This window comes from Emys orbicularis, chromosome 6 (genome assembly GCF_028017835.1).
Source record: "Emys orbicularis isolate rEmyOrb1 chromosome 6, rEmyOrb1.hap1, whole genome shotgun sequence".
Lineage (NCBI taxonomy): Eukaryota > Metazoa > Chordata > Testudines > Emydidae > Emys > Emys orbicularis.
In genome coordinates this window covers 106,855,687-106,882,801 of record NC_088688.1, presented here as the reverse complement: position 1 = coordinate 106,882,801, position 27,115 = coordinate 106,855,687, and the positions used below count along the sequence as shown (strand labels likewise).

General features: G+C 39.9%; 1 protein-coding gene across 1 annotated transcript in view; it reads right to left on the bottom strand.

Moving 5' to 3' along the window:
* Positions 1–27,115, bottom strand: part of PSIP1 (PC4 and SRSF1 interacting protein 1) — a 60,752-nt gene that overhangs the window by 8,121 nt on the left and 25,516 nt on the right. Inside the window, exons 8-15 of the mRNA XM_065406056.1 lie at positions 20,483–20,606; positions 17,423–17,498; positions 15,950–16,178; positions 15,049–15,167; positions 11,869–11,924; positions 9,037–9,107; positions 1,567–1,668; positions 1,058–1,277 (exon numbers count right to left, since the gene is read on the bottom strand). Coding sequence (XP_065262128.1) covers positions 1,058–1,277; positions 1,567–1,668; positions 9,037–9,107; positions 11,869–11,924; positions 15,049–15,167; positions 15,950–16,178; positions 17,423–17,498; positions 20,483–20,606 — 997 coding nt within the window. The remainder of the gene's footprint in view (positions 1–1,057; positions 1,278–1,566; positions 1,669–9,036; positions 9,108–11,868; positions 11,925–15,048; positions 15,168–15,949; positions 16,179–17,422; positions 17,499–20,482; positions 20,607–27,115) is intronic.

Genomic DNA, 27,115 nt, shown 5'->3' with positions numbered 1-27,115 from the left:
GAGGGATAAAAAAGAATTGATCACACAACTAAAAATTAGTGGTGGCTTATGTTCAAGTGATCATGACTTGATCGTACTTTTTTATGTGAGCCCAGAATAAAGTCCAAACCAGTAATAAACACAATTGGTGCTTTAAAATGGCCAATGTCTCAAAGCTGAAAACAATTATGAGCCAAATCAGTTGGGAGAAAGAATTTAAACGGTAAAACGTGAATAACTGGGAACTGCTGAAGAACATTTACTACATGCTCAAAAAGCAACAATCCCAATAGCAAGAACGAAGTTTAAAAACAACCTGGCTTAGAGAGAACGTGAAAGCAAATTTTCACACCTTGACTCCCCACGGAAGAAAGGGGAAGTTAATAGTATGGAATATAAATCAGAAGTTAGGATTTGTAGAAAATAAATATTTTCTTTAACTCTGCTGGCCATAGATAGATATTAAGGAATGTTTCAAATATATTAGGAACAAAACGAATTCTAACAATAAGATTGGCCCATTACTAGATGGAAATGGCAGAATTGTCCATAATAATGCAGAAAAAGTAGAAGTGTGCAATAAATATTACTGTTCTGTATTTGGGAAAGAGCCAGATGATGTAATCATATATCATCATGATGATGAAATACTTTCCATTTCACTAGTAACTTCGGAGAACATTAAACAGAAGCTATTAAAGCTAGACATTTTTAATTCAGCAGGTCCAGATCCCTGCATCCAAGAGTTGTGAAACTGCTGGCTGAGGAGCTAATGTAGATTTTCAGTAAGTCTGGAACTCTCCTAGTATTCCAAGAGGACTGGAAAAAATCTACTGTGCTAAAATTTAAAAAGGGTAAATGGGATGACCTGGCTAATTATAGATCTGTCAGCAATCCTGGGCTAATGGAACAATTAATATGGGACTTGATTAATAAAAGAGTTAAAGAAGGGAAATATTAATTAATGCCAATCAACATGGGTTTACGGAAAATAGAAACTATTTCCATGTACCAGTTGACTGTCTGGGGTAATGTTGTTAAGCTCTCCAGGGGGAAGTTTGAGGACACCACCACATACCTGTTTGCTCTTTTTCTTTTTCCATTTTCTTGTTTTGTCCTTTCTTCCACTGTTCTTTGGTTTTATTTGCTTCCTCATGCTGTTTTTGCTCAGCAAGTGATTTATTCAGCACTTGTGAGAGGACAGAATCTCCTTCCCCAACCAGAAACATGGTCTTGAACTTGTTGTACAGCATAGTGGATTTCTCCATGATAACCTGGCTAACTTTGAACTTCCGTATCTGAAGATACATGTGTGAGATGTAACAAAATAAATATAGAATGTGCACAAGTTTTTTTTTTTTTTTTTAAACAAATATTTGCTCATCCTTAATATTAAACTAAGTGCAATTAAAATGCTTAACCCACTAAACTATAATCAGACTTCTAAAGAAACAAAACAGGAACTTTCACAAGGTCCAATGAATTGAATCAGCTTAAATGAGAACTCAAGAGACCAGACAATACATTATACTTTTAGGATAAAGATGCAATATATTATGCTGTTTAGGATGAAGTTGCAAACCTTACTTTCTTTAGTGTCAAGATCATCTCTGTGTGCTTTTGAGCTTGCTGCATTGTGACCTGAAGCGAAGATAGCTCATCTAGGGCCTCAATACATCTATTCACATCCTGTTAAACAAGAAGCCAATTTCAAGTGTCAACTTGAACTTAACTTTAGCTTTTTATATGTTTGTTTAAAATTTATAGGCCTTGGTTTCTGATATTACTTATCAGCAGTACTAGAATATATATACACAGAATATTTGTTTAAAAGTCTTATCAGTAGTTTGGAATTTATAACAATGTACATAAACGCAAACCCCTTACATTTGTATACTCAAAAAAAAAAAAAAATCTACAAATGAGAAAATTAATGTTTGACACAAACTAAATTCCAAACTTTTCCCACCAAAGAGAGTACTTCATACATTTATAGTACAAGAACATACAGTAAAGTCTAACTCAAACTTAACCACTTGTTTCAACACAAAGCAGTTCGTCTCAAATCCTAACTTTTTTCCCTAAAAAGTTCCCTGTATCTTGGTACTATGAAAGTACTAAAAACAAAACTTCACTCTATGCTTTCTGTTGCTTCCATGAATTCAATACTTCAATGCCTAAGTATGAAAATTTTGACCTTAAGTTTCTCCCCAAGTTCAGCTTGTACTAAAGCTTCCCTGCAGGATCCCTGTGTCAGCCCTTTGTTTCCTTTTCCTCAGAGACTTCAACTTTTATATCTGGGTTGGAGCTAAGAAGATCCATCTGCCAGCATAAGTCTTTGGTAATATTCTGCATCTTAATACAGACTTTTAGCACCTGTGCTGAGGGGTGAAGAGTTTATTACGGGCTACTCCCTGCTATGGAGAAGGGATTCACCTCCCAGGTGAGAGTCCAAACCTATTAGGGCTATAGGATAGTCTTGGGTGGGTCCTTCTCAATCTCTCTCTGTTGAAGCCACTCCACTTTGTATGAATTACCTGAATAGTCAATGGAGCAAGGGAGGGAGGAAGGGAGAGAAAGAAGAAAAGGATGAATTTATAGCCTGTTGGTTAGGGCACTCTCACAGGAGGAACACCCAAGTTCATGTCCCTGCTCCAATAAATTATACTATCAAACAGCTTCAACGGAACAGACTGAGAAAGAGCCACACCAGAATAGCCCACGGGCTAGGGCACTCTCCTGCAATGTGGGTGACCACTGCATTCTCTAGCCATTTTGTGACTATCACCTAAGTTCCCCCCAAAAAACACTGTGTGCCAAAAGTATTCAGCAAATTCATGTCAAATCTGCAAATAGTTTTGGGTCAGTTGAACCTGCTTTTTTGGCAAATAAGCTATTTATCCAAAAACTTCTGTCCAGCTCTAGCTGGGAGGGAAAAAGTCAGGACTATTGTCTCTGCACAATATACTATATTTCCCCATGTTTGCTTAACGATAAACACGATCAGTTAGATGATTATTATTATTATGCAACCAACTTTCCTTGTCTCGGTAAGAACATTGCCACAAAAAAAGGGTAAGAAAAAAGCCAGTTCAAGTTTAACTCAATAATAAAAAGTCTCTGAAAATGTTGAATGTTTTTTATTGATTTTGGAGTCAAACCAATGGTCTCAGTGGAAGTATTTTAATTATTTTTATGTCAATTTCAATTAAAAATAGTTACTTACCTCTTGTAACTTGTGAGATGTGTTGCATATATCCATTACAACTGAAGACTGTGCTGGGGAGTTTTCCTAACAGTACCATGGGTGCAGCTGCCCTGCCCTTCCTTCAGTTCCTTTCCAGGGAAGCCAATGATAGACTCCATCAGGAAAGAAGGGCAGATCACGTAATGGACACATGCAATGTATCTTGAACAACAGTTACAAGAAGGTGAATAACCATTTTTCTTCGAGTGCTTGCATATGTCCATTACACTGTAGGTGACTCCCAAGCTGCTAACCCCAGGTTATGGGGTTTGGAGTCTCATTGGAAGAGGGACCACAGAACTGCTCTTCCTACATTTGCATCCTCCCTTGATGCAGTGGGAAAGTGTATGTCTGAATGGAAGACCACATCATATGTCCACACTAGGGACATGCGCCACAAATGTTACTAAGACCGAAAGCACTCTGGTTGAGCATGCTATCAGCTTATCTGGAGGCGCTACACCTTTGGCAGTATAATACATAGCAATGAAGCTGCTAATCTATTTTGAGAGTCTCTGTGTTGTAAATGATTGTCCTCTCATATGCTCTGCAAATGAAACAAAAAGCTGTGAAGAAACCTGAAAGGCTCTGTCCTGTTCAAGTAAAAATCTGAAGCGCAAACATCTAGGATGTGGAGCACCTTCGCTTGTCCTTGTCAGCATGCGGTTTGGCTTAAACTGAACCTTTTTTTTTGTTTGTAAAAAATTGTGTAAGGCAGATCTGTGACTACCACATTCAGCTCTCTCACTCGCCTAGTGGGGGTGAGGGCCAATAAGAAAGCCACTTTCACTGGAACGCATATAAATGAGCACAACACTAAAGGCTTGAAAGGAGGATCCATTAGAGCCAACACCACTAAATTCAAATCTCAAGTTGGTGCAAATCCCTGACAGACTGAAAATCTAGTTAGGCCTTTCAGGAACTTGGTCACGATAGCCTGAATGAAAACCGTCTTACCACTGATCTGAAGGTAACATGTTGAGATGATGGCCAGATGCACTCTAATGGAGCTGGGCAACAGATGTTACGCCTTAAGATACAAGAGGTAGTCTAGGATTGAGTGTATCTTTGCCTAAATAGGCGGCACATTACCTGAGGCCACCCAGCTGAAGAACATTTCCACTTATTCAGGTGAGCAACTCTTGTGGAAGGTTTCCTATGATTAAGGAGGACATTCTGAACTGCTGCTGAGCAGAGACCCTCCTGGCATTTAACCACTGATGTACCATGCTGTGAGGTACAGCATCTGAGGATTTGGGTAAAATACCTGGCCATGGTTCTGTGCGATGAGGTCTCTGATTAATGGTAACACCCAGGGCTCTCGAGTGGAAACCTGTGAAGGCTAGAATACGATGGTTGCCCAGGCTGGAACTTTAAGTATTATTCTGTCTTGATCTTGCTTTAGCTTGAGAATGACCCTGGGAATTGCGGGGAACTGGTGGATATACATACAACAAGTCCTTCTCCCATGGGAATAGAAACGTGTCTGAGGTTGACCTGGGGCTATGGCCCACACTGTAACAGAATTGGGGAAACAGACTGACTGATGAAAGACCTTCTATGTGGAATACTGAAGCTAGAATGGTTGTGTTGAGAGACCATTCATGGTCTAAACTGAAGGATTGGCGTAGGCGTTCTGCCAAGCTGTTCTGAACCCCTGGCAAGTAAGATGCCTTCAGAATGATCGAGCTCCGAATGCAGATATTCCACAACTTGACAGCTTCCTGACAGAGGCTGTCTGACCTGGCATCTCCTCATTTGTTTACATAAAACACTGCTGTGGTGCTGTCGGTTAGCACTTGGAGAGTTTTTCCCTGAATATGAGGCAGGAACCACTGACATGCACAAAAAACGTTTGCAATTCGAGAATGTTTATATGTAACCTCGGCCTTTTGGGCAGCCCACAACCCTTGGGCCTGAAGATTGCCCAGAAGTTCTCCCCAGACCATGGTTGAAGCATCCATTACCAGAGTCACGGAAGGAAGAGGTGGAGCAAAGGAAACTCCCCTACAGATTTTGTCTTGACTCACCCACCAGCTCAGAGGTGACAAAACCCCATCCAGAATGCACATACGATTGTCCAAGTTGTGAATGTGAGGGAAATATACTGATCTGAGTCATGCATGTAGCACTCTGAGGTGCAGCCTGGTGTGAGGGATCATACTGGGTATGTCTATACTGCAATTAAAAACCTGCAGCTGGCCCATGCCAGCTGACTCAGGCTCAGACTAAGGGGCAGTTAAATTGAAGTGTAGATTTTTGGGCTCAGAGAGAAAAGGTTCGCTAGGACCTTCCGGCAGTTGGGTTGCAAACAGTGTCTCACCCAGTTGGAATACTTGTACCTTGACAACAATGCCTGAAGGCTGGCAATGTGGAGCTGTAAATTCACCATCGAATAAATCTTTCTACCAAAAAGGTCAAGATTATTGGCATCACTTTCTTTAGAGGAAACTTTAGCCCAGCCTTCATGACCCCTTTCATTCACCACAGCCACTACTAGTGAGTCTGGCATAGGGCAGGGATCAGCAACCTTTGGCATGCGGCCGGGCTGGTTTGTTTACCTGCTGCGTCCACAGGTTCGGCCGATCGCGGCTCCCACTGGCCACGGTTCACCGTCCCAGTCCAATGGGGGCTGCAGGAAGCGGCACGGGATGAGGGATGTGCTGGCTGCGGCTTCTCGCAGCCCCCATTGGCCTGGAGCGGTGAACCGCGACCAGCGGGAGCCATGCTCGGCCGAACCTGCGGACGCGGCAGGTAAACAAACTGGCCCGGCCCGCCAAGGTGCTTAACCTGGCGGGCCGCGTGCCAAAGGTTGCCGATCCCTGGCATAGGGTGTAAATAAAACTGCTCAAATCCTTGGGACAGAACCGGATATTTATGTTCCATTCATTTAGCCACAAGTGGGATGGAAGAAGGGATTTGCCACCGTGTTTTACAGAGCAGTGTAACAGCATCATTTATAGGCAGGGGTACCTTTCGCACAAGGATGCGATGTAGAATGTCAACCAGCTTGTAGATGTTCTCCTCCACTAATTCCACCTGAACGCCAAGAGAAACTGCCATTCTCCTAAGGTGATCTAGACCTACATCATGAATGCAGTGCCGGAGGCAGCATGAACGTCTTCCTAGCCGCAGTAACATGGGCCATGGAGGAGCTGGTACTGATACTGATGAGGTTGAAGAGGGTTGCACCTGGCTTGTAGCCAATGGGTCCAAAATAGAGAGACCTGATGCAGACATCATCAGCACCTGCACTGACACTGGCTGACAGTCCTCATCCTAATGTAATGGCAACAGTGGTAATGACAAACATAAGTCCCTTGCTTTGCCATAAGCGTCAGACATTGTTGGTACCGACATGGGTGGTTGTCCTGCTGTGATCAGAGAAGTCTGATCTGTCCCAGCCAAATAAATAGCCCATTTCAATGGCCCAGGAGTCAATGGCTCAGGTCCCGCTGTATGAGCCGGTACCAGGGAGCAGAGAGTCAGAGGGTGCACTCTACAGATCAGTACTGGACCAGCCTTCTCTGAAGGAATTCCAATTCCCGATCTCTGAGGAACCTGATGCCAACTTAGTTTTGTTTCTGTGGCAGGAAACACTCTGAAGCCCTCGGCCTAGAGGAAGACAAGTCCCGGTGATGGGGACCTCATGTGGCCCCATGTATAGACAGCTGGGGGAGTGCTCTGGGAATGAGTCGTGAAACAGCCCTCCTTGGGCAATCTAGGTGGTTTTGATGCCAATCTAAGTGCCACCTCCATTAGGATGTAATGAAAACACTCTTTTCTCAGCGTTTTCATCCTGTCTTGAAACTGCAACAAATAGTGCACCTGTCTCTCAAGCAGACTTTGCTTAAGCACTTGATATAGTGTTAATGAGGGTCTCCATCAGACATGGGCTTCCGACAACCTGAGCAAAGTGCCAAGATTTAGGGATCTTGGCATAGGCTTACCCAGCACTGGCTGAGGCCTGAAGACGGTGAACTGAAAAAATGCAAACTAAAACAAAATTAGAACAAAGAAAAATCAAATGATGAGAAAAAAACAAAAAGAGTAACATTAGGTAAGTGACCAATCAGCAATAAGTTTGTTCACCAGGAACAAGATGGTCCAACCACTGTCCATGGATGGTAAGAATGAACTGAAGGAGGGGCAGGGCAGCTATGCCCTTTCTGCCCTTGTATGGAGCACAAGGATCTAAGAAGTGGGTGGGGCCACCCCTACATGTACTATTAAGTAAAACTCTCCAGCACCAGTGTGTGGGACATTCACACACCTACAGTGTAGTGGACATATGCAAGCACTTGAAGAAGCACCATTTATTTGGATTTCATGATTGCCAATTCTTGCGATATTTTCACAAGTCCTGTGATTTTTGACTATTTTTATTTGTCTCTTGCAAAAAAATTCTGGCAGCCCAGGATTTCTGATTGAGCTGAAATTCATGCTGAATTTGTTGCTTCAAGCACTAGATATCAGTGTTGGCAGACTGAGCTGCAAATGCCATACTGCAGCTCAGGCTGCCACTAGCAAAGGCCACTGCAGTGCTTGCTGCAGAGTCAGCTTCTCCAGACTGCAGATCAGTGCTGGGCAACCATGTCCCTGCAGCCTGCGCCACTTTCCGCAGCTCCCATTGGCCAGGAATGGCGGGCAATGGGAGCTGCAGGTGGCCGTGCAAATGTAAACAAACTGTCTGGCAGCCCACCAGTGGATTACCTGCAGGTTGCCCACCACTGCTGCAGATTGTTCACCTGGGGCAAATAGAGCAATGAGGAGCAGGCACTGGGCTGGACGCAACACCAGCTCTCCTACCCTTTCCCTTAATTCCCCAGAAAGGGCTATGATGAGCAATGAGGAAAGGGCAGAGAAGGACCCCAAACAACATGTCCACTCTCTAGCCCAACTGCACTCTTCCCTCTTCCCCCCCACTGCTGCTGGAATATATAGTGACAACAGAAGGAGCATAGCGTCTAGTGAGAAGGCAGTAGGGAAGCAACCTTCCCCATCAGTCACAAGAAGTCAAAGGAAGTTACACAAAGGGCCAGATTTTGGAAGGAAAGAAATAGGACAGAACTCAAAGTAATGTGGCTGACAAAAGTCACTGGTTCAAATACATACAGAGGTTGAATGAAGAGCACCTGCACCTGTGAAGATAGCATGGCAGGAGAAGGAGGTAGGCGAGAGACCATGAGGAAAGCTGAGAATGCAATGGATAGATTGCTTCAAAGAAGAGAGTAAACAGTGGACCTTAGTGCCACTTTGGACAGATGAAGATAGCAGATTCTTGCATGAGAATCCAACCCCAGTTGATGGGATAAGGGGATGTAGTAGTAATACTAGTTTTAAATTTTTTTTTATGGTTTTCACCAACCTCCCCCAGTCTGTTTCATGATTTTTGACCTTGCAAGTTGGTGACAGTAGGATTTAAACATCCCCTTGCATTCTGTGCAACCCAAATTTCACAGCATTATCCTGTACAAACTTCACAGTGCACCAGTTCCAGAAAGTGGACTAGAAGTGGACAGATAATAGAAAAATGTGAAAACAGGTTAGGTTTCTTTGTACAAGGTAAGTGAAGTGCATATTTTAAGAATTTAGATATAATAATGAAAAGTAAGTTAGAATTTTAGAATTCGGTTTGAAAAATCTATTAGTATTAATCTTAAAGTCAAGGTTTATTTTTTTTAAGATGCAAGTTTATCTGATGGCATACCTTTAAGTGCAACAATCTGTGTAATATTTCAGAGCATTCCAAAACATTTTAGCTGACTGCACTGTACATATACACCTGTTATTAAACACAACATACTTACAAGATTGTCAATTTTGAGCGAATTTTTAATTTCTGCATGTATCCTTTGAAGCCGAGAATCCATTGATGTTTCTAAAGATTAAAAATAATTTTATGTGAATGATGTAGTGACTATCAAATCTATTAATGCAGGATATCTTTCAGAACAAGATTTCTACAAACATGAATTGCTGATTGAATGAAGAAAAAAAATGTATGTATGGATAAGCAGCCATATCAGTTAACCATAAAGTACTCTATTTTGATCAAAACCATTAGTGTATCGGGTGCTGCAACACAATTACTTTAAAAAAATTGGACAATATTTGGCAATCTATGCAATGTTCTCCGCAGCAGCATATGCTATACATTACAACAATTTTCCATACCTATGTCTAATTGTCAAAATACAATTGGAAATACAATATAGTTGTTAACCCAGGCAAAAGAAGTCCGGATAATAAGCAAGATATAAGTATTTGAACAGCCTTTCGATAAGGTGCCTGGCACCCCACGAAGTGGAGGAAAAGAGGTGGCCAGACCCTCCTCCTGCGAGAGTCACCCTGCCACACGTGGTGCTTCTAGGAACTTGGAAATAACCAGTCACTTAAAAAAGTAGTTCAAATTTGTCAAATAAGATGGCTGGCAAGCAGACAATGCATGTGCTTTGCCAGGACAAGTTTATTAGTGATAAAATGAAATGGAGGGGTTGGTTCTTTGACTAATCCATACGTGCTGAACTATCTTCTGTACTTCCTTCAGTTAGTAAATGGTGTGTGTTTTGGATATACTACAAACAAATGGAAAATTTGTTCTCTCTCACTTTTCTAGGACTCCCATCTCCCCCAACTAATAGATTCCCAGGCCAGAAGGGGCCATTGTGATCATCTGATCTTCTTAACAGGCCACAGAGCTGCCAAAAAATAATTTCTAGAGCATAGATTTTAGAACAACAACTAATTATGATTTTAAAAATTGCTAGTGATGGAGAATCCAATACTACCCTTGGTGAGTTGTTACAACAGTTCCTTGCATGGTGTCAAGTATCAGGGGGTAGCTGTGTTAGTCTGTATCTACAAAAACAACAAGGAGTCTGGTGGCACCTTGAAGACTAACAGATTTATTTGGGCATAAACCTCACTTCTTCAGATGCATCTGAAGAAGTGAGGTTTTTACCCACGAAAGCTTATGCCCAAATAAATCTGTTAGTCTTTAAGGTGCCACCAGATTCCTTGTTGTTTTTGTTACAACAGTTCATTACTCTCACCATTAAAAATTACACCTTATTTCCAGTCTGAATTGTCTAGCTTCAACTTCCAGACATTGGATCATGTTATACCTTTCTCTGCTAGACTGAAGAGCCCATTATTAAGTATATGTTCCCTATGTAGGTACTGAGAGACTAATCAAGGTACCCCTTAACCTTCTCTTTGTTAAGCTAAATAGATTGAGCTCCTTGAGTCTATCACTATAAGGCATGTTTTCTAATCCTTTAATCATTCTTGTGGCTCTTCTCCAAACCCTCTTCAATTTATCAACATCCTTGTTAAATTGTGGACACCAGAACTTGACCTACTATTCCAACAGCAGTCACACCAGTGCCAAACAGAAGTAAAATAACCTCTCTACTCTTACTTGAGATTCATGTTTATGCATCCGAGAGTCGCATTAGCCCTTTTGGCCACAGCACTGCGTTTTGAGCTCCTGTTCAGCTGATTATCGACCCCCAAATCTTTTTCAAAGTCACTGCTTCCCAGGAAAGAGTCCCCCTTCCGGTAAGTATGTTCTACATTATTTGTTCTTATATGTATACATTTATATTCAGAGACATTTGGACAAAACAGCTTCCAATAAAATACTGGAGGAATCTCAGATTTGTCTTAGTCTCTGAAACATCACCACGCACAAACCAGTAACTCCCAAAGTGGTCTTGAAACACCTATATTATTTTTGTTAAAAGCAGACCTTTAAACAGCCTCACTCGTCTGTATTAAGGGATCCTGAAGGGGCTACTGTAGAAGCACTGAAAGGCTTCTCTTGGGGGGGGGGGGTATAGAAGAGTACAAGTGCAGGGGACCAATTCCAGAAAGGAAATAAAGCGACTAGTTTTCCATTATGGATTCTGAGCCCTTCTCCAATCATAGACAAATCAGGATGTAGCAAATATTAAAGAATTTTACTAAGGTGGGAGGGGAGATATTTGGACTGGCCCCCAAGAATTCCTTTTTTGTGAGGACAGTCAACTTTGCTGAGCCCCAAGGAATGAAAAGGAATGACCTTCCCTTGCAAAGGTGTCCGGGTTAGTGTGCAAGGATGTGGAGGCCCCAGTAAGCTGTCCAGAGCCGAAGCCCTTCCCTTGGCAGAACAAGTGTCTGTGAGTAGTTGTGATAGGGCTCCTGAGTGTGTCGTCTTAAAGATTGAAACGCCTTGTCAACTGCTCTGCTATGATGGGGCAGAAGAGAAAAAACAAATGGAGCACAGGAACTTCCTGAGTAGTCCTGTTCAGGGTGCAGAGAACCAGACATTTCTCCTAAGAGATGGAGAAAGACGCTGCTCCCTGCTACCCACGTAAACAGCTTTAAAAATGGAATGACAATGGATAAACCGGGAGTACTGGAGAGTGGCTTTGTTTGTACTGCTGAAGGCAGAGAAACACATGGGAGGCAGGGATGTAGCAAAAGACTTGGAACAAAAATGCACTGCCTAAAGTACTTGCAAGAAGCAGAGTCGCAGCCCAAATATCTTGGATTGTTTTGATCCAGAAACCCCTCGCTAATGAAGTTTCAGTTTATAGATATGTTTTATTTAAAATTAAAGAGGCTAAAAATATTCTGTATAGCTTCATTAAACTAACCTCGCTTCTTTTCCATCTTCTTTACTTCTGGTTTCTTGTTTTCCTCTTTACTCTGCCTATTAAAAATTTTAAACATTTTACAACATGTTTGTCTTCTTTTAAAGTCTGCAATTTCAACTTTTTTAAATGAGATATGCTGTTTCATGACTAAGGCAGTAACTCAAAACATCAGCACAAGAAAAGGACAAACACTGATCTTGCATAATGAAGTAGATGATGATTAATTTAATAACAGCATGGATAGCAGAATCTCCCAGATTAACAAATTGCTTTCAATAGCAATCAGCGTTTACACATAGCAAACCATTAATGGAAGGATAAACAAATTAATCAAGCCACAAGGAATCGTACAGATTTATAAATTTTATTCTCTGTGCTTTTGTCACATGTGAAAGTTAAAAAGAAAAATGCACTGTATGAAAGATTCACACAACAGAATATTTTATGACTTCAAGAACACTTTAATGGCTCACATCAGACTTTAAAAGTGGCACTTGGTTCTACACCAGCTACACATAGTAATCGGGGTGCGGGATTCTAACAGTCCCTATCATATGGCACCTTCCCCCGCCTCCCCCCCGCCAAAAACTCCACACAAATCCTGCCCCCACCCCCAACAGTGGAGGAGAGAAATCTACAGAAACACCGTAAGTGCCCTAATACAAATGGCCATATTATGTATTAATCACATTGAAACACCTTAATAAGCAGTGTAAAGAATTCCTGTCCCCCCTTTTACCCCCCCCCCCCCCCAGTATTTTTACAAATCTCATGGCTCTTTCCCTTAGGATGAGTGAAAATACTAATACAACACAATAAAATGAAAACAAGGACTTAAAGGAAAAAACTTCAGGATAATGGCATGGCCACCCTTCAGTCACATAAGGAGGAGAGAAAACATTACAAAGTCTTAGTGTCTTATTTTGGAACAAAATAAAAGTTTTAAACTCTCAACTACATGGTTCAGGAATCACTATAAATCCCTGCTTATCAAGTCTTTAGACCAGTGGGGGGCAACCCGCTGGCAGGCCGTGAGACAGTTTGTTTACATTGACTATCCGCAGGCACGGCCACCTGCAGCTCCGAGTGGCTGCGTTTCGCCGTTCCCAGCCAATGGGAGCTGTGGGAAGTGGCAGCCAGCACGTCCCTGCAGCCTGCGCCACTTCCCGCAGCTCCCATTGGCCAGGAACGGCGAACTGTGGCTACTGGGAGTTGCGGGTGGCCTTGCCTGCGGACAGACAATATAAACAAACTGTTTCATGGCCCGCCAGTGGATTACCCTGACGGGCCACATGCGGCCCATCAGCCGCAGGTTGCCCACCACTGCTTTAGACTGTATTATAGTTGGTACAACTTCTACATATATACAAAGTCTTATTTTACGTTTGGAAATCCTAACATGCAGAGGAATCACATTTTCTGCAATGCATATTCAGTATATTTTTGATGCAGTTGACACAACAGATATCAAAAACTGACCCAAAAAATCGATTAAAAAAAAAAAAAGTCCTTAAGCATATTCTGGATGTTCCTCTCATTCTAACCAATTACAGGTTCACAGATTTACAGGAACACAAAACAAATTTCATAGAGTATCTTTCATGACACCGGCAGCCCAGAACAAAATACAGTTTTAAATATAAAGGAATAATACAGAGGCACAGTAGAACAAATTTAAGATGCATAAGCAAGATTGTTCCGTCTGTTTAGACTATTAGTTCTGTGAGGAATAACAGACTTCCTTCTTATTAACATGCAGGCAGAGAGTACTGCAGAAGTAAAGAGCACATTTAATTTTTTTTTTTGGTTCTAGGTTTATCGTTAACATTAGTCACTAGCGATAATAAAGGCCTGCATATTCCATGATACGCTGAATCCCAAGGCTGAAACAAATGCTCTCCTACCTATAATAATTTAAATGCAACTGTTTCTAGCTCCTCAGAAGCATAAAAGTAAACTTGAAAGATATTTAAAATGAGTTTCTTTATTTCATTAGTATTAAAATGAATAATCAAATCAATACATTACAATTTGTTGCAGAATTAGAAGTGTAGCACATAATTAAGCATTAACAAAACATTAAGACCAGTTGTTGAGGAATGGTAGGGGCAGTTTAGCATCTTTGGGAGCTGGAGATGCTTGCAATTTGGCAGCTAGCAAAAAGGAATAAGTTTAGGCTGCCAGGAAAAGGGTGGTTGAGGAGGACAGAAAGATTGAGTCTGCGTTCTTGTTACTAGGCATGGAAAGGTTGGAGGGGAACCTTAGTGTTAGACTTTGTCATTATGTGGAGAGGGAGGGACTATTTTCTCATCTCCTTTTCTCCCAGAGTTTTGTTACCTTGTTCTCCCTTTCTTCCTCCCTCCCACCAACTGTGGGGATGGGGACATCATGATCTCTTGGTGGTTCCTTCTTCACCCATTCCTGGAATTGCTCTCCAGAACAGGACAGAGATTTCTTCCTAGTGTCCCCCCACCCCCCAAGTTTCTGGCAGCATCTTCTCTCCATGCTGATGCTTGGTTCTTTTGTGATAGTTTCTCTTCTGAGTGCAGACTGCTCTTGAAATCACTCAACTGGCTTTGCAGAGCCAGAGTAGCATAAGCCAGAACCTTTTCCTTGTTCTGTCTGACGGTGTGGGCTCCAGCTGCCAGACAGAGAAGGAAATGTTTTCCAGGGAACCCTATGCATTCTATAACCTGATCAGAATTCCACAGCCATGGAATTAATGAGCCCTAGCACTCTCTCAGCCTCATATATTCAAGATTTAAGACATGGTACATGGATCAGAGTTAAGTTCTCTTTCTTCATAAAGGTAAGCTTGAATATAGGAAGCATTAATAGTCACAATAATTCTAGACAGAACCTGTCAACTCTGCCCTGATATTGGGAAGTCTAAGATATTGCAAGATTGACAATACTTTTTATGTTCTCTGAAGTCCAATTTTCTCCCACCATCCCCCAAATTATATTCATCCCTTATATTCATCTATGTAAATTGAGGATATGTTACAAGAAAAGTTAGAAAAAAATATCACTAGAAAAGGGGAAACCACCACCAGATATTTCAGACTGAAAGGATTTTTCTTCGCTAAAGGAATTTTTCTTCAGATTTTGTCTCTTCATGTTATTCTCAGCCACTACTATCAGCTTGCACAACCACTACATATTAAAGAATATACTCACGGCTCTGATTCCATTGGCTCTTCTTGCTTGCGTTTTCTTTCTCCTACATCTCGCTCATGTTGGCCTTTTAGTATATTCCTCCTATGAGCACCCTGAAAGTTTCTTCCTCCTTTTCTCTTCTGTTTCATTTAACAGAGTTTAGAGATTGGGTGGGAAGAGAGGAATATTTAGATTACTACAAATCAAAAAAATGTCAGCAGTTAAAATTTCAGAACTAAATCACTACATCTGTTTGATAAGGGCACGTGGACAAGATCTAGAATTCCCCACAACTACCTCTAATAAGTGAGTGGTAAGAGATTCTCATGTATGCGATAGTAATAAATTTAAGTTTGCTGGCACTCATTTTCTTCTCTCAGATGGAGCAAGTCATCTGTTATCGCACATTCGGGGGGGAGGGAGGGGGAAAAAAAAAAAAGCCACAAAATCCATAAAAGGAATCAACTCTGAAATGATCAGAGCATTCTAGTTTTTTTCTTTCAAAATAAATCTCACAAAACCCTTAGTATGCTCTAAAAAAGCAATTATAGAAAAAGCCCCATGCAGTCAAGGTTCTATTATATTGCCTAAACGGCATTTTTTCGTATTAAAAGATGCTACTTGCCTAAGGGTGGATTTAAATTAAAGCCACTTAAAAAAAAATTACTCCTAGTTAATACCAAGGATTACTGAAATTGCCTTTTGGAAAAGAGTTCTGCAGCTTCTCATTCCATAGCATGCCTCTGTATGGGAGTCTGAACACTAGACTGCAACTGTTAATGCCCAGAATTAAAGACCTGGAATTAGCTTCAGGGCATATCTTCACTAAACCATTGTTTTTAGTGGATGTTTTCCCCCAGTTTAGAAGAATAAATAAATCAACAGCCAAGACATAAACTAATCAAAGAAACATATATCTTACCTTATCACCTTCCTGCTCTTCTCCATCCTCTTCAGAATCAGAGGCTGATGTAGAACCCACTTTAGTGGCACTTTTCCTTTTTGGTTCAGTCTCTTTTTTTCCTTCCTTTTTGTCAATATCTTTCCTTGGTTTGTCTTCTTCCTTCTGACCCTCCTCATCTTTTTTCAGCTGTTTTTTTGGTTGTTTTTCTTCTGGTATTTTTTTCTTGGTCTTATCCTCCTCATGAACACTAAAATGTAATAAAAAATTAGTTATCTTTCAGTCAGTGTCCATGCTTAGGCTTCGTAATCCTTATCTATACTGAGTGTAAAATGGAGCCAAGTACTCTCAATAGCCAAAGAAGAAATGAATGTTTACATAAATGGCTTTATTAAAAAGAGTGCTTCATCACTTCATAGTTCATCTTTACAAAAAATAGGTCAATTCCCAAACCCTTTTGATTATGAAGATATCCTTTAGAAAGTGGGTTTATCCCCTGTTATATCTGAATTCACAGAGACAAATAATAGTAATGTTTAGTACTTGGGCCCAGCAAACACTTATGCATGTGCTTAATTGTATGCATATATGTAGACCTACTGAAGTTAGTGCAAGGAGTCAGCGAGACTATTCATGTGCATAAAGTTAAACATGTGCTTAAGTATTTGTAAATTTAGGGCTCATGAGATGCAAACTCCCTCTTCTCATTTTAACTGACTTAGACCCCAATCCTGCAAACCCTTGCTCACATGATTAACTTTAAGCATGCGAGCAGTACCAATTACTTCAATGGACTGGCTTACATACTTAATGCTAAGCACATGTATGTTTGCAGTAAATGCTAACCTTTTAAATCTATTATACCAAGACATTTATTTAAGGCACATATCTAATGTAGATGCACATATGTCCTATAAACCTTCTAAAGAGAACTATGCAAGTTTAGAATATACAAATAGTTGACTATTCTTTCAATTATTAGGATGGTTAAAAGCTAGCATGACCCTAATATAGGGCAAAAGGGATGTGTACATAGCACTATTCCATTTCAAACAGCACTTAGATTCCATGGTGTTCACTTGTGGGATTCTGGGGGTTTCTTATTACAAACCTTAATAAAGCAGCTGTAAAAGGCTAGTACAGGTTTTTTGCATGATCCTCCCTGTTTCTTCATCACAAAAATGAGTATCTGGTATTAAGATATAAATGTACAGACAAACTTAACAGAAAATAAGGCTCTTTGAAGAAATTTTTCAAATTAGGGAGAAAAAGAGCTTTCTATCGTGCCTGAGTTTGAACTACCTTGGCATACTTACAGCTGATTTAAGTCTTTAGTAACTGCTTCATCTACCAAAGCAAGCAACCACCTACTGATAAACACCACCCCAGGAAAAACAGTGCTCAGGCACTCAGTGACACAGTTATGCTAGCTTCTCGAAAACAGCCATTTGATTTACAATATGTAAAGAGATTATATATTAAAATCCAACTCACATGTCACTTTCTGAAGGACAAGGTGGTTTCACCAATTTGGGTCTTCCTCTTGGTTTTGGGACCTTTACTTCTGTAGCTAATGTTCAAATAGAAAGATCAGGTTAGTCTACAGCCTCTACTTGTTTCTTATTTAAAATTGACTATTCTCATAGCAACATCAACTGATAAAACAACATCAGAGAGATAATATTGAATGGGATTGATATGCTGACCTATCACCTTTTCAGAGATTTCTTAATTTCATCATATATTTACAATATGCTAAATAATTTCTCTACCTCCTTGGCACTTCTATCCTAAGTACTGCAAGATGAAAATATTGGGCACAGTACCACTTTAGATTAAAATCTGCAGGAGATGCTATCCTGCTGCCTCCACTGAATATGTTGCTAGGAAATGTACTTCCCAATATCTGAGATGCCACTGGATTTAGTGTGCAGCATTGCTAAGCAATAAACGCACATGACACACTAATGCCAGGGGATGCTGTGTTGCATATTACCTAGCGATATGTTCCCCAGAGAAGGGCAGAAGGGTGTATTTAATTCCATCTGGCTTTTATATTGACTCCTTTTATTGCTTACATTCTGTGTATAAGCATAACAGATAATATCTCTTATGTTCTAAACATTTTACAATCCATTTTAAGTTGCTAAAATTGTATGTTTTGCTAGGAGAGATTGTGCGGATGACTTAAGAAATTAATTCAAAGTCAAATATAACTTCCTAGCTTCCATGCCAAAAAAACCCCTAAAATCAGTTAAGCTATGGCTGCATTTAAAAAAACCCAAAACTTCTGTTTTCATAATGCCAGAAGATATACATGAGTATCAGAAGCAACTTATCTGTTGTCCACACTACAGGCTAATATGATGTACATAACTGCGCAAAGAACTATTTTCTCATGTAGTATTAAATTGTGAATTTTAAAGAGCTTTTACTTACAAGTATATTTACACAGTACTTATGACTTTTCACAAATTAAAAACTGCAGTACATTAAATCTTGCTATTTTCAAAAATAGAGCAGAATTGTTAGCAATATTTTCATATTATACAGATTTCATAGATAGTTCTGTTCTCCCTTTCACTTGTTTACCAAACTTTTCACAATATTCACTGCTTTTAATCTTCCTTAAAAAAAAAATCCCTTCAGTCCCTCAATTGTTTTTCTTACTCTTCTCTGAGCTCCCTACAGGTTTCCTTGTGTTCAGGTATCCAGAAATGAATGCTTTATTCCAGGAACATTCTTATCAAAGCTGCACAAAGAAATTACCACCTACATAATGAAAAGATAAAGCTTGTCTGTGAAGGAGATAAAGCTTTCTCAAGGGCTTGCCCAACACCGCAGAATGAACTCCCAAAGGAGCAAAGGACCATCACAAATTTCAACAACTTCTGATCTTAGTACAAGGCACATTTCCTTGACTTTGCTTTCCCTAATATACAGCAATATGTGTGCCGTGCATTATAATAATAATAATAATAATAATAATAAAAAATCCTAAATAAAAACCAAACACTTCATTGCACCTACTCCTTTGGGAGAGAAAATGAGAGACCAAACTCATGGCAGATAGTCACGCTGCTTAATTCACTACTCAAAGATGCTCAGACACTATGGTTATGAGTGTGGTGTATACAGAATAGAATTACACATGCAGCCCCCTACTAGGTCTGAGATGCTTTTGCACATCACTCTTCCTTATCTCCTAACCTTTATATTTGATTCCCCATCTTTGGGATATTTCAGTTTTGTCTCTGAAAACCTTTTATAAATATAAATGTATCTTTATTGATGGTAACTGACAAGTCCTAAGTATTCATTCATACTGTTTTTTGTATCTTTTTTTCAGTTTGGTAATTTATAACATTTAAGATACAACGCAAGTGTTCCTTTTTCCCAGCCTAATAAAGCCTGGTGAACTTTAATGAAAGGTGAAATAAATCTAGCAGCCATAAATATACATGCTTTTATTAATAGTCATATTAAAGAATCTGCAGTAATAATATTAGGTATTATATAGGACAGCAAGCAAATGTTCCTATCTCTTATGTAGCATTTTCCCATCAGTAGCTGTCAAAGCACTTCACAATCTTTAGTGTATTTATCCTCACAGTAGCGCATGATATGAAACAATTGTACTATTCCACTGATGGCAAATCATTCCAGGTCGATATTTAGTTTGTTACATGTCTTCTTCTGGAATTACAGAGACACTGGGTACTGCTGCAAGTGGCACCTCAGTTAACCTTATGCTAGTACTCTCACAACTAAACACAGATCCCCAGTAACTGATAGTGCTCTCCGCATCGCCCCCCCAATCTTTTATTTTTTTTAATTGTAGCCCACAGATATGCGTTTGCAACCTGTTTTTTAAAGTATCAGTTTTATAATCTTTGTGATAAAATATAAATCTTTGTAGCACTATGCCACACAGCAATAACTAGCTCTTACCAGATACTCTATAGACAAGCAGGGTTCTGCAATAGTTGTGACATCAACAGCATGGTGAGGGTGATATTTGTATCACAATATAATAAATATATTATTTCAGAGGACATCACAAAGTCTAATAGTTGAAACTCTTACGTGCTGAACACTTCACAGTTTGATATTTGGGACATTCAGCACACAACCCTACAACTAAGCTGTTTTATACTTTGAGGTCACCTTCAGCATTAGGCGATGTCTACATTACCACTTATGTCGCTCAGTGGTGTGAATATTCCACCCCCGAGTGACATAAGTAGTGTGCACAGTGCTATGTCGACGGGAGAGCTTCTCCCGCCAATACAGCTCATCACTCTGCTTGTAGGGGGTGGATTACTTATGTCAACGGAAGAGCTCTCTCTTTTCAGCATAGAGCGGATACACAAGAGATCTTACAGCAGCGCAGCTGCATCAGTACAGCTGTACTGTTGTAAGCTCTCTAGTGTAGACATAGCCTTAGAGAGCAAATGCGTTGTAATACTTGTTGTCTACAGAAGTAAATTCTTTCATTCTCCATTAAAAAAATTAAATGGGAAAAAAATTAAGTCAGACTTATGGTGAAGTTACCTGCTGGTCTTCCTCTTTTAGGGCTCACTTTAGGAGCCACAACTACTGCAGTTGTTGCTGCTGCCACTGTTGTAGCTGTTGCCACTGCTACTGCTGCCTCCTCAGCTTCTGCTTGTTTTTCAGACTGTTTTAAAGGACACAATTCATATAATTAAAAATGATAATCTCCCTTCACCCCTGTTCTTCCAACTACTTCTCAGGGCTTGTTTATACTTACGGCTAAATTGGCACTGCTGCAGCGGTGTCCATTTAGTGGGTCTGGTGAAAACAAGCTAAGTCGATAGCAGAACGCTCTCCTGTCGAGGTCTCTATTCCCCCTTCCCAAGAGGCAGAAGGCAAGTTGACACAGCGCAGTGTAAACACCGCTGTAAGTCGACCTAAGTTACGTCGACTTCGGTTACGTAACTTACATAACTGAAGTAGCTAACTTAGGTCAACTTACAGCTTTAGTGTAGACCAGCCCTCATTTCTGCTCAGACATAATATACACACCACTTAAAGAAGCTACAAATGCAGTAACTGTTAATGTTATTTCAACCATGACACACATGCACAAGATGGGTATCATCTGAAAACACTTGTAATAAGTTTTAACAATTGAGGCTACACTTAAAATATAGTTGGTTTATCCATACTGCAATTAACAGACTATACACCAACCATTTTCAGATTTAAACAAAAACTACACATACATGAACACACACAGAACATTAGCCACTATATCGCACACACTCAGATAATTTCAGAGCAATAAACTGTCTTGGAAAAAGAAACTAGACTCATTCTGTAAAAATTAAGTCTTTGAAAGATTACTTACAATATACATTCTTTTACCGTTAAAGACTGCTTTTGGCTCTCAGAAGGAAAAATTATGGGTAGGTAACTGAACTTTACCTCTTATTCTTCTCTGAAGTGGGTACCCAGTGCTCGGTGATCCATTACAACTCTGTAATTAATTCTCCCTTATCTTCCCTACACAGATACTTCCTTTTAAAAAAATAACCTCTCTCTAGTTTCACAATATAGTAACAATGGGTGGAGCTATTCAGAGAACTAAATGCCTCCCTAGTTCCCCAACTAACAGCCCAAACTGAGAAGATATCTATAAATTCGAATGAATAAACATCAAAGTATCCTGCATGGAGACAGTGAATCTATCTACTTTATTAATTATATAAAACAAATGAAAATAAAGATTTATGGCAAAGGAAGATCCTAATATAAGGGAAACCCAGGATTTCTACATCTCTCTCTGCACAAACGCCCCATAAAGGTGAAAACGAAAGACTGAGAGAATACCCCCTCCAGCTGGAACTTAATGCAAGTTAGGATGCCCTGAATGGAGTCTCAGGGAGCATGAGGAGTCCATTTCAGAGAAAGTAAGTTACAGATAGGTAAGTAGATTTTACTTTTCTCTTTTGTTGGCACCTGGTGCTTTATGATCCATTTACAGCTAGGATGTAATCAGCTGTAAAACAAATCTCCACAAACAGGAGGGAAACTTAAAATAGCACGAAAACAGAACCAAGAGGAACACAACTGCACCCTCAAATAAGAGTTGTTTGTTTGTTCATTCTGAAGGCCACATGCCTGACTAAGTGAGCCCTCACAGAAGGAAGGAAATCTCTGATGAACAATTTATAGACCTGACAAATTCCTGAATGTATCCATCCGGAAATAGTGGATAGGGACGCACTGTATCCCTTCTTAGGTCAACCACCTAATCTTAAAATGTGCCTGATTTTCTTCAAAGATTAGTTTTGTGTAAAAAGACTGTCAGTCATGACTACATCTAAGTTTGCAACCTATCTCCTTGTGTGGAAGGGCTTAGAACACAAGAAAGACAAACAACACAATGCAACATCAGAACAGCAGGTCACCTAATGAAATTAATAGGCAGCAGGTTTAAACAAACATAAGGAAGTACTTCTTCACACAATGCACAACCTGTGGAACTTGTTGCCAGGGGATGTTGTGAAAGCCAGAAGTATAATTGGGTTTAAAAAAGAATTTGATATGTTCTTGGAGGATAGGTCCATTAATGGCTATTAGCCAAGATGGTCAGGGATGCAACGTCATGCTCTGGGTATCCACAAACCTCTGACCTCCAGAAGCTAGCACTCGATGACAGGGGATGGGTAACTCAATAATTGCCCTGTTCCGTTCATTCCTCACTATCAGAAGACATTGGGCTAGATGGACTATTGGTCTGACCCAGTTTAGCCATTCTTATGTTTAAATAAATTGGTTCAAATTAAAACCATAATTTTGGGAGACAGAAAATTTTGGTGAAGGTCTAAGAATCACATGTGGAACAAGTTGCATGTAAGGATTCCAGATAAATAAGGCCTTCAAACTTATTAACACTCCTCACTGATGTAACTACTAACAGAAAAACATTTTAATAGGAAATATGGGGAAGACTCCACCAGATATTAAAAAAACAGGTTCAGAGATTATTTGAAGCATCAAATAATGCACATAGACTCCAGATGTTGTCTCTGAAGAGATGCAGGTTTAAAGGATTAGGAACTGTGAGGCTAGAGGTGGAAGGAATATACCACAAAGCTCCTAAACAGTGAGACTTGGACTTTCAGGAAGGTAGGACTTGTGTTCAGTCAAGAGCCCTGTCTAGAAGAAACTCCAGGTTATATAGCTCTGGTTGTCAGAAACAATGGGATTTTTGCTCTTTCAAATGCATCATGAGTACCAAGTTCTCAGAATGGATTTATGGACAGTTTCAAAATGTGAGCAACAAGTCTACATGCTCTACCAAGTATTCATGCTCTAGAAAGCAAAATATCTCAGGTTCCAGGCCAAGTGCCTCCAGTGCTGTTGGTCTGGGAATTTGAGGGGGTCCTGGACTAGAAGTTCCCCCCAGATCAAGAGGTTCAAAATGCTGAAAAGACAGCTGTAGGAATCAGTGTCTAGACCACTACATTTCTGTTAACTACTTTAGGACTCAATGATTTAGTTTTTATTCTTATGGGTCCAATCACCATGTATTTAATCACTGGATACAGAGGCTGATTTTTTGCTTAAACATAAGTGGTTTTAATCATTAGATGCTTTATATTGCAAGCTCCTCACATAAGGGACTGCACTTAATGAGGGCTTGGAAAGCACCCAGTAGACACTACTGAACACATAAAATAAGTAATCTACAAAACTTCCTGCTCTAATAGCAAGAGAGCTTCCCTTGCTTTATTCAGGATTTTTAACTTTACTTTCTTGTTCCAACCTGAAGTGTCAGTATACCAGATGTCCAATTGTTGCTTTTCAAGTAAACAGCAGCTAAACCCAGAGGGAGTCTTAAGAAGAGAAAGTCAGAACCACCTTCTTAAGGGTTTGTAATTCTAGGAAGTTGTGATTAACTTCATAGGACAACCATTTGCCTGAACTAAATGGGGCCTATCTGAGTTTCCTCAGGTGATGCAGAAGTTAATCTGCTTCCTGATTCTGGAAAGTCCATTACTAAAAAAGGAAAATTTGTAGAGAAGTGCATCCCCACCATAGAAAAGTTTCCACTTCTGGTCACTGTCATACAAAATGAATGGACTCACTAGAGCAGTCCCCATCAGGAAAAGAAATCGTGAAATCTTTCCCTGGGCAACTAGAACCATGAATGTCTAATAGAATACCCAGAGGTAGACCAGAACTTGAGGCAGTACTAAGGAGCAACTCTGAAAATAGATGAGGCAGCTGTGGAACTCGAGCAGTGGGAAGTATCTTTACGTATTGACTGGTTATATCTCAGATGGGTATCAAAAAGTCACCTGTTGTAGGTGGGACTTCAGAGTTACCATCAGAGTTGTGAGAAAAACAAAGATCATGAGAAAAGCAAACAGTACTGCCAGGAACTGGTAATGCAATGTTGCAAAATGTATGTAGCATTGGTGGTCCAGGCAAACTGGTGCATGGAGATGGGATTCCTGGTAGGACAATGAAAATTCAGAGGAAATTTTTTTGAGACATCTCTGTATCAGAAAGGCCTGGACTCCATGAAGAAATGGCCTTGCACACTGAATCAGCCTGGACAGAACCAGCAGTGGCACAAACTAGTCTGTTCTCTTTTGTACCAAGAAGACTCTTGAATGAAGACCTAAAAAAGAAATTCTCCAGAAAACATTGCTCCTTTTTCCCATGCCAATCTCATTTCAATGCTATGCTTCAGTGCTTTTTTTTTTTTTTTTTTTTAAACTGGTTCAGAGGAAGCATGGGTGACGGGATGGAAGATGATGGGGAACCTGAAAGGCTTAAACTTTGAAGAAAGCTCTGTTCTCAGTCCTTTTTTCTCTCTTCCTCTTTTGGAGGGCTTCTCTGGTCACAATACACAATGGCATATTACTGAAAACTTGAACTAACCACCTCAGAAATGACAGAGCAACCCTCAATCTACTAGGCTATATAGTCTCACAGATGTAAAGACACGGCTGCTACAGCTTTTTGCTGCTGACACAGTCTGTGATCTGCCCCTTTGAAGAGATGGGGAGTGCCTTTTAAAAACATTGGTAGAGACCAGGAATAATAAGGAGCAGAGGAAAGTAGAGCTGGTCATAAGCCTCATGACTGAAGCTCCCTGCTTGTGCAGTAATGCTCTTTCAGGTTTAAGTACTTATTTAAGTAGTTCTACAGCTGTACCACAAAATCGCACACTCAAAGACTACGTCTATATTGCAAATAAAACGTGTTCTCAACTTGGATTAGCTAACCTGAGTTAGCTAATTTGGGTTAAAATAGGAAAGACGACACAAACTAAGTTAAAAGCCAAGTTGTTAACAGCTTAAGTTAAAGCCAGAGTTAAAAGCAGAGTTGCCATGTAATCACTGCTATTATAACCTGAGTTAAGAATATACTTTTTTTTTGGCAGTGAAGAAATACCCTAAGAAGAGACACTTGCACAACTTTAATTATGCGATTTAACTTTTGAGGGCTTGACTTAATACAACCTTAAATACACTTTTAAAAAGTTGGGAATGTAATTTCCCAGGTTTGTTTGGTTTTTTTTTTTCCAGAAAAAAACAAATTACATTTTGTGCAACAGCAACAGAAGTTTTATAATAAAAAGTATTACACAACTAGTGTTATACTCTACCCGTATAAAGAATAAAAAAAATAGAGCATTTGCAGAATTGAGTGAAAATATTATTTTCATTACTGTAACCCTTCACTGTCTAAAGTTAGATGGTAAGAAAATTGACAGTGTGTTGTGTGAAGTGCCTACCACATTTTTGGCACTGTAAACATTTTTACCTTCCTGTTCTTGGTTACTCCACCCATGCAACAGAGCCGAACTTCTAAAAATCAAGTTGGACACAGCTTACACTATGCAGAATTAAAGCACATTGCTGTTCAAAACAGGTTGTTGAGCAGTTAAGTTCAAAATCCTCAATTTACACTGACTATAAACATGTCAACGAGCACCTAGCGCAAAGAACAGGCACTCTCTTTTATGGAATAACTAAATAAATCTTTAAAAGCATGATAGATCAGTTGATTTGGGAAAAGGGAGTAGAGAAATGGCACCTACTTACATGAAGCTATTAAGTATTAGCATCAGAACAATCTTTAATGAAACAGAGATGAAGAAAACACCAAAATAGGGGAGGAGATTTCAGAGGAAATTAGTGGCATTCCATCACGTAAGAACAAATTGTGAGGCTCAAATTTTCGACTAGGTTGTGAAACCCTTACTTTTATTGGTGACTGCTCACAAATAGTTCCATTGACTTTATCTGGACTACTTGTACAAGTAAGTGCTCACCAATATGAATTCAAATGACAAAAAAAAACTACATTAATGCATTAACACAGAGTTAAAGTTGCTTTGTAGTATGTTGTCCCCTTGTAGAACATTGAGTTGAGTAAAACTCAAACTTCTGAAAACCAGGAAATGCAGTTAAGGTTGCCCATGCAAACTAAATTGTTCCCTTTCAGTAATGCCCAATTCACACACATACTGATATTCTGCCAGCAGTTGCTGAAATGTACACACTCTTCTCCAGCTTTTACAATCCATTCACTCTCACTCATAGGATTCCATCTTTCCACCTCACATTACTAAAGGACCAAAAAAAAAAAAAAAAAAAGAGGAAGAGGTTGTTGCCCATGCCCTCTTCGAGCAATGCCTCAATATGCACAAACTCATGGAAGATTCAGGAGGTTCCAGATCCTAGCATACACACACACATACTTAGCCAACTACCCAGAAAGAATACCATTAGTACAATTTAAGAACTAATTCACAGACTTTTACAACCTCCTTAACACTTATAGGATACCATCCCAACCTACACTTTCACTTCACCATCATTAAAACATTAGAATTCTTCCATATTCCACCTCATTGCTGACAATACCCTCTGTAATAAAAGCCTTATGTCCTGCTACTGACATAACCTACACAATTCTGTATAGAAATAATGCCTAATGCATCTTGAAGGTACACATGCACCTCTTCCTTTTCCTCCCACAAGACGAAAAACATCAGTGGCAGTGTCAGAGGGGTAGCCGTGTTAGTCTGAATCTGTAAAAAGCAACAGAGGGTCCTGTGGCACCTTTAAGACTAACAGAAGTATTGGGAGCATAAGCTTTCGTGGGTAAGAACCTCACTTCTTCAGTTGCAAGTGGCAG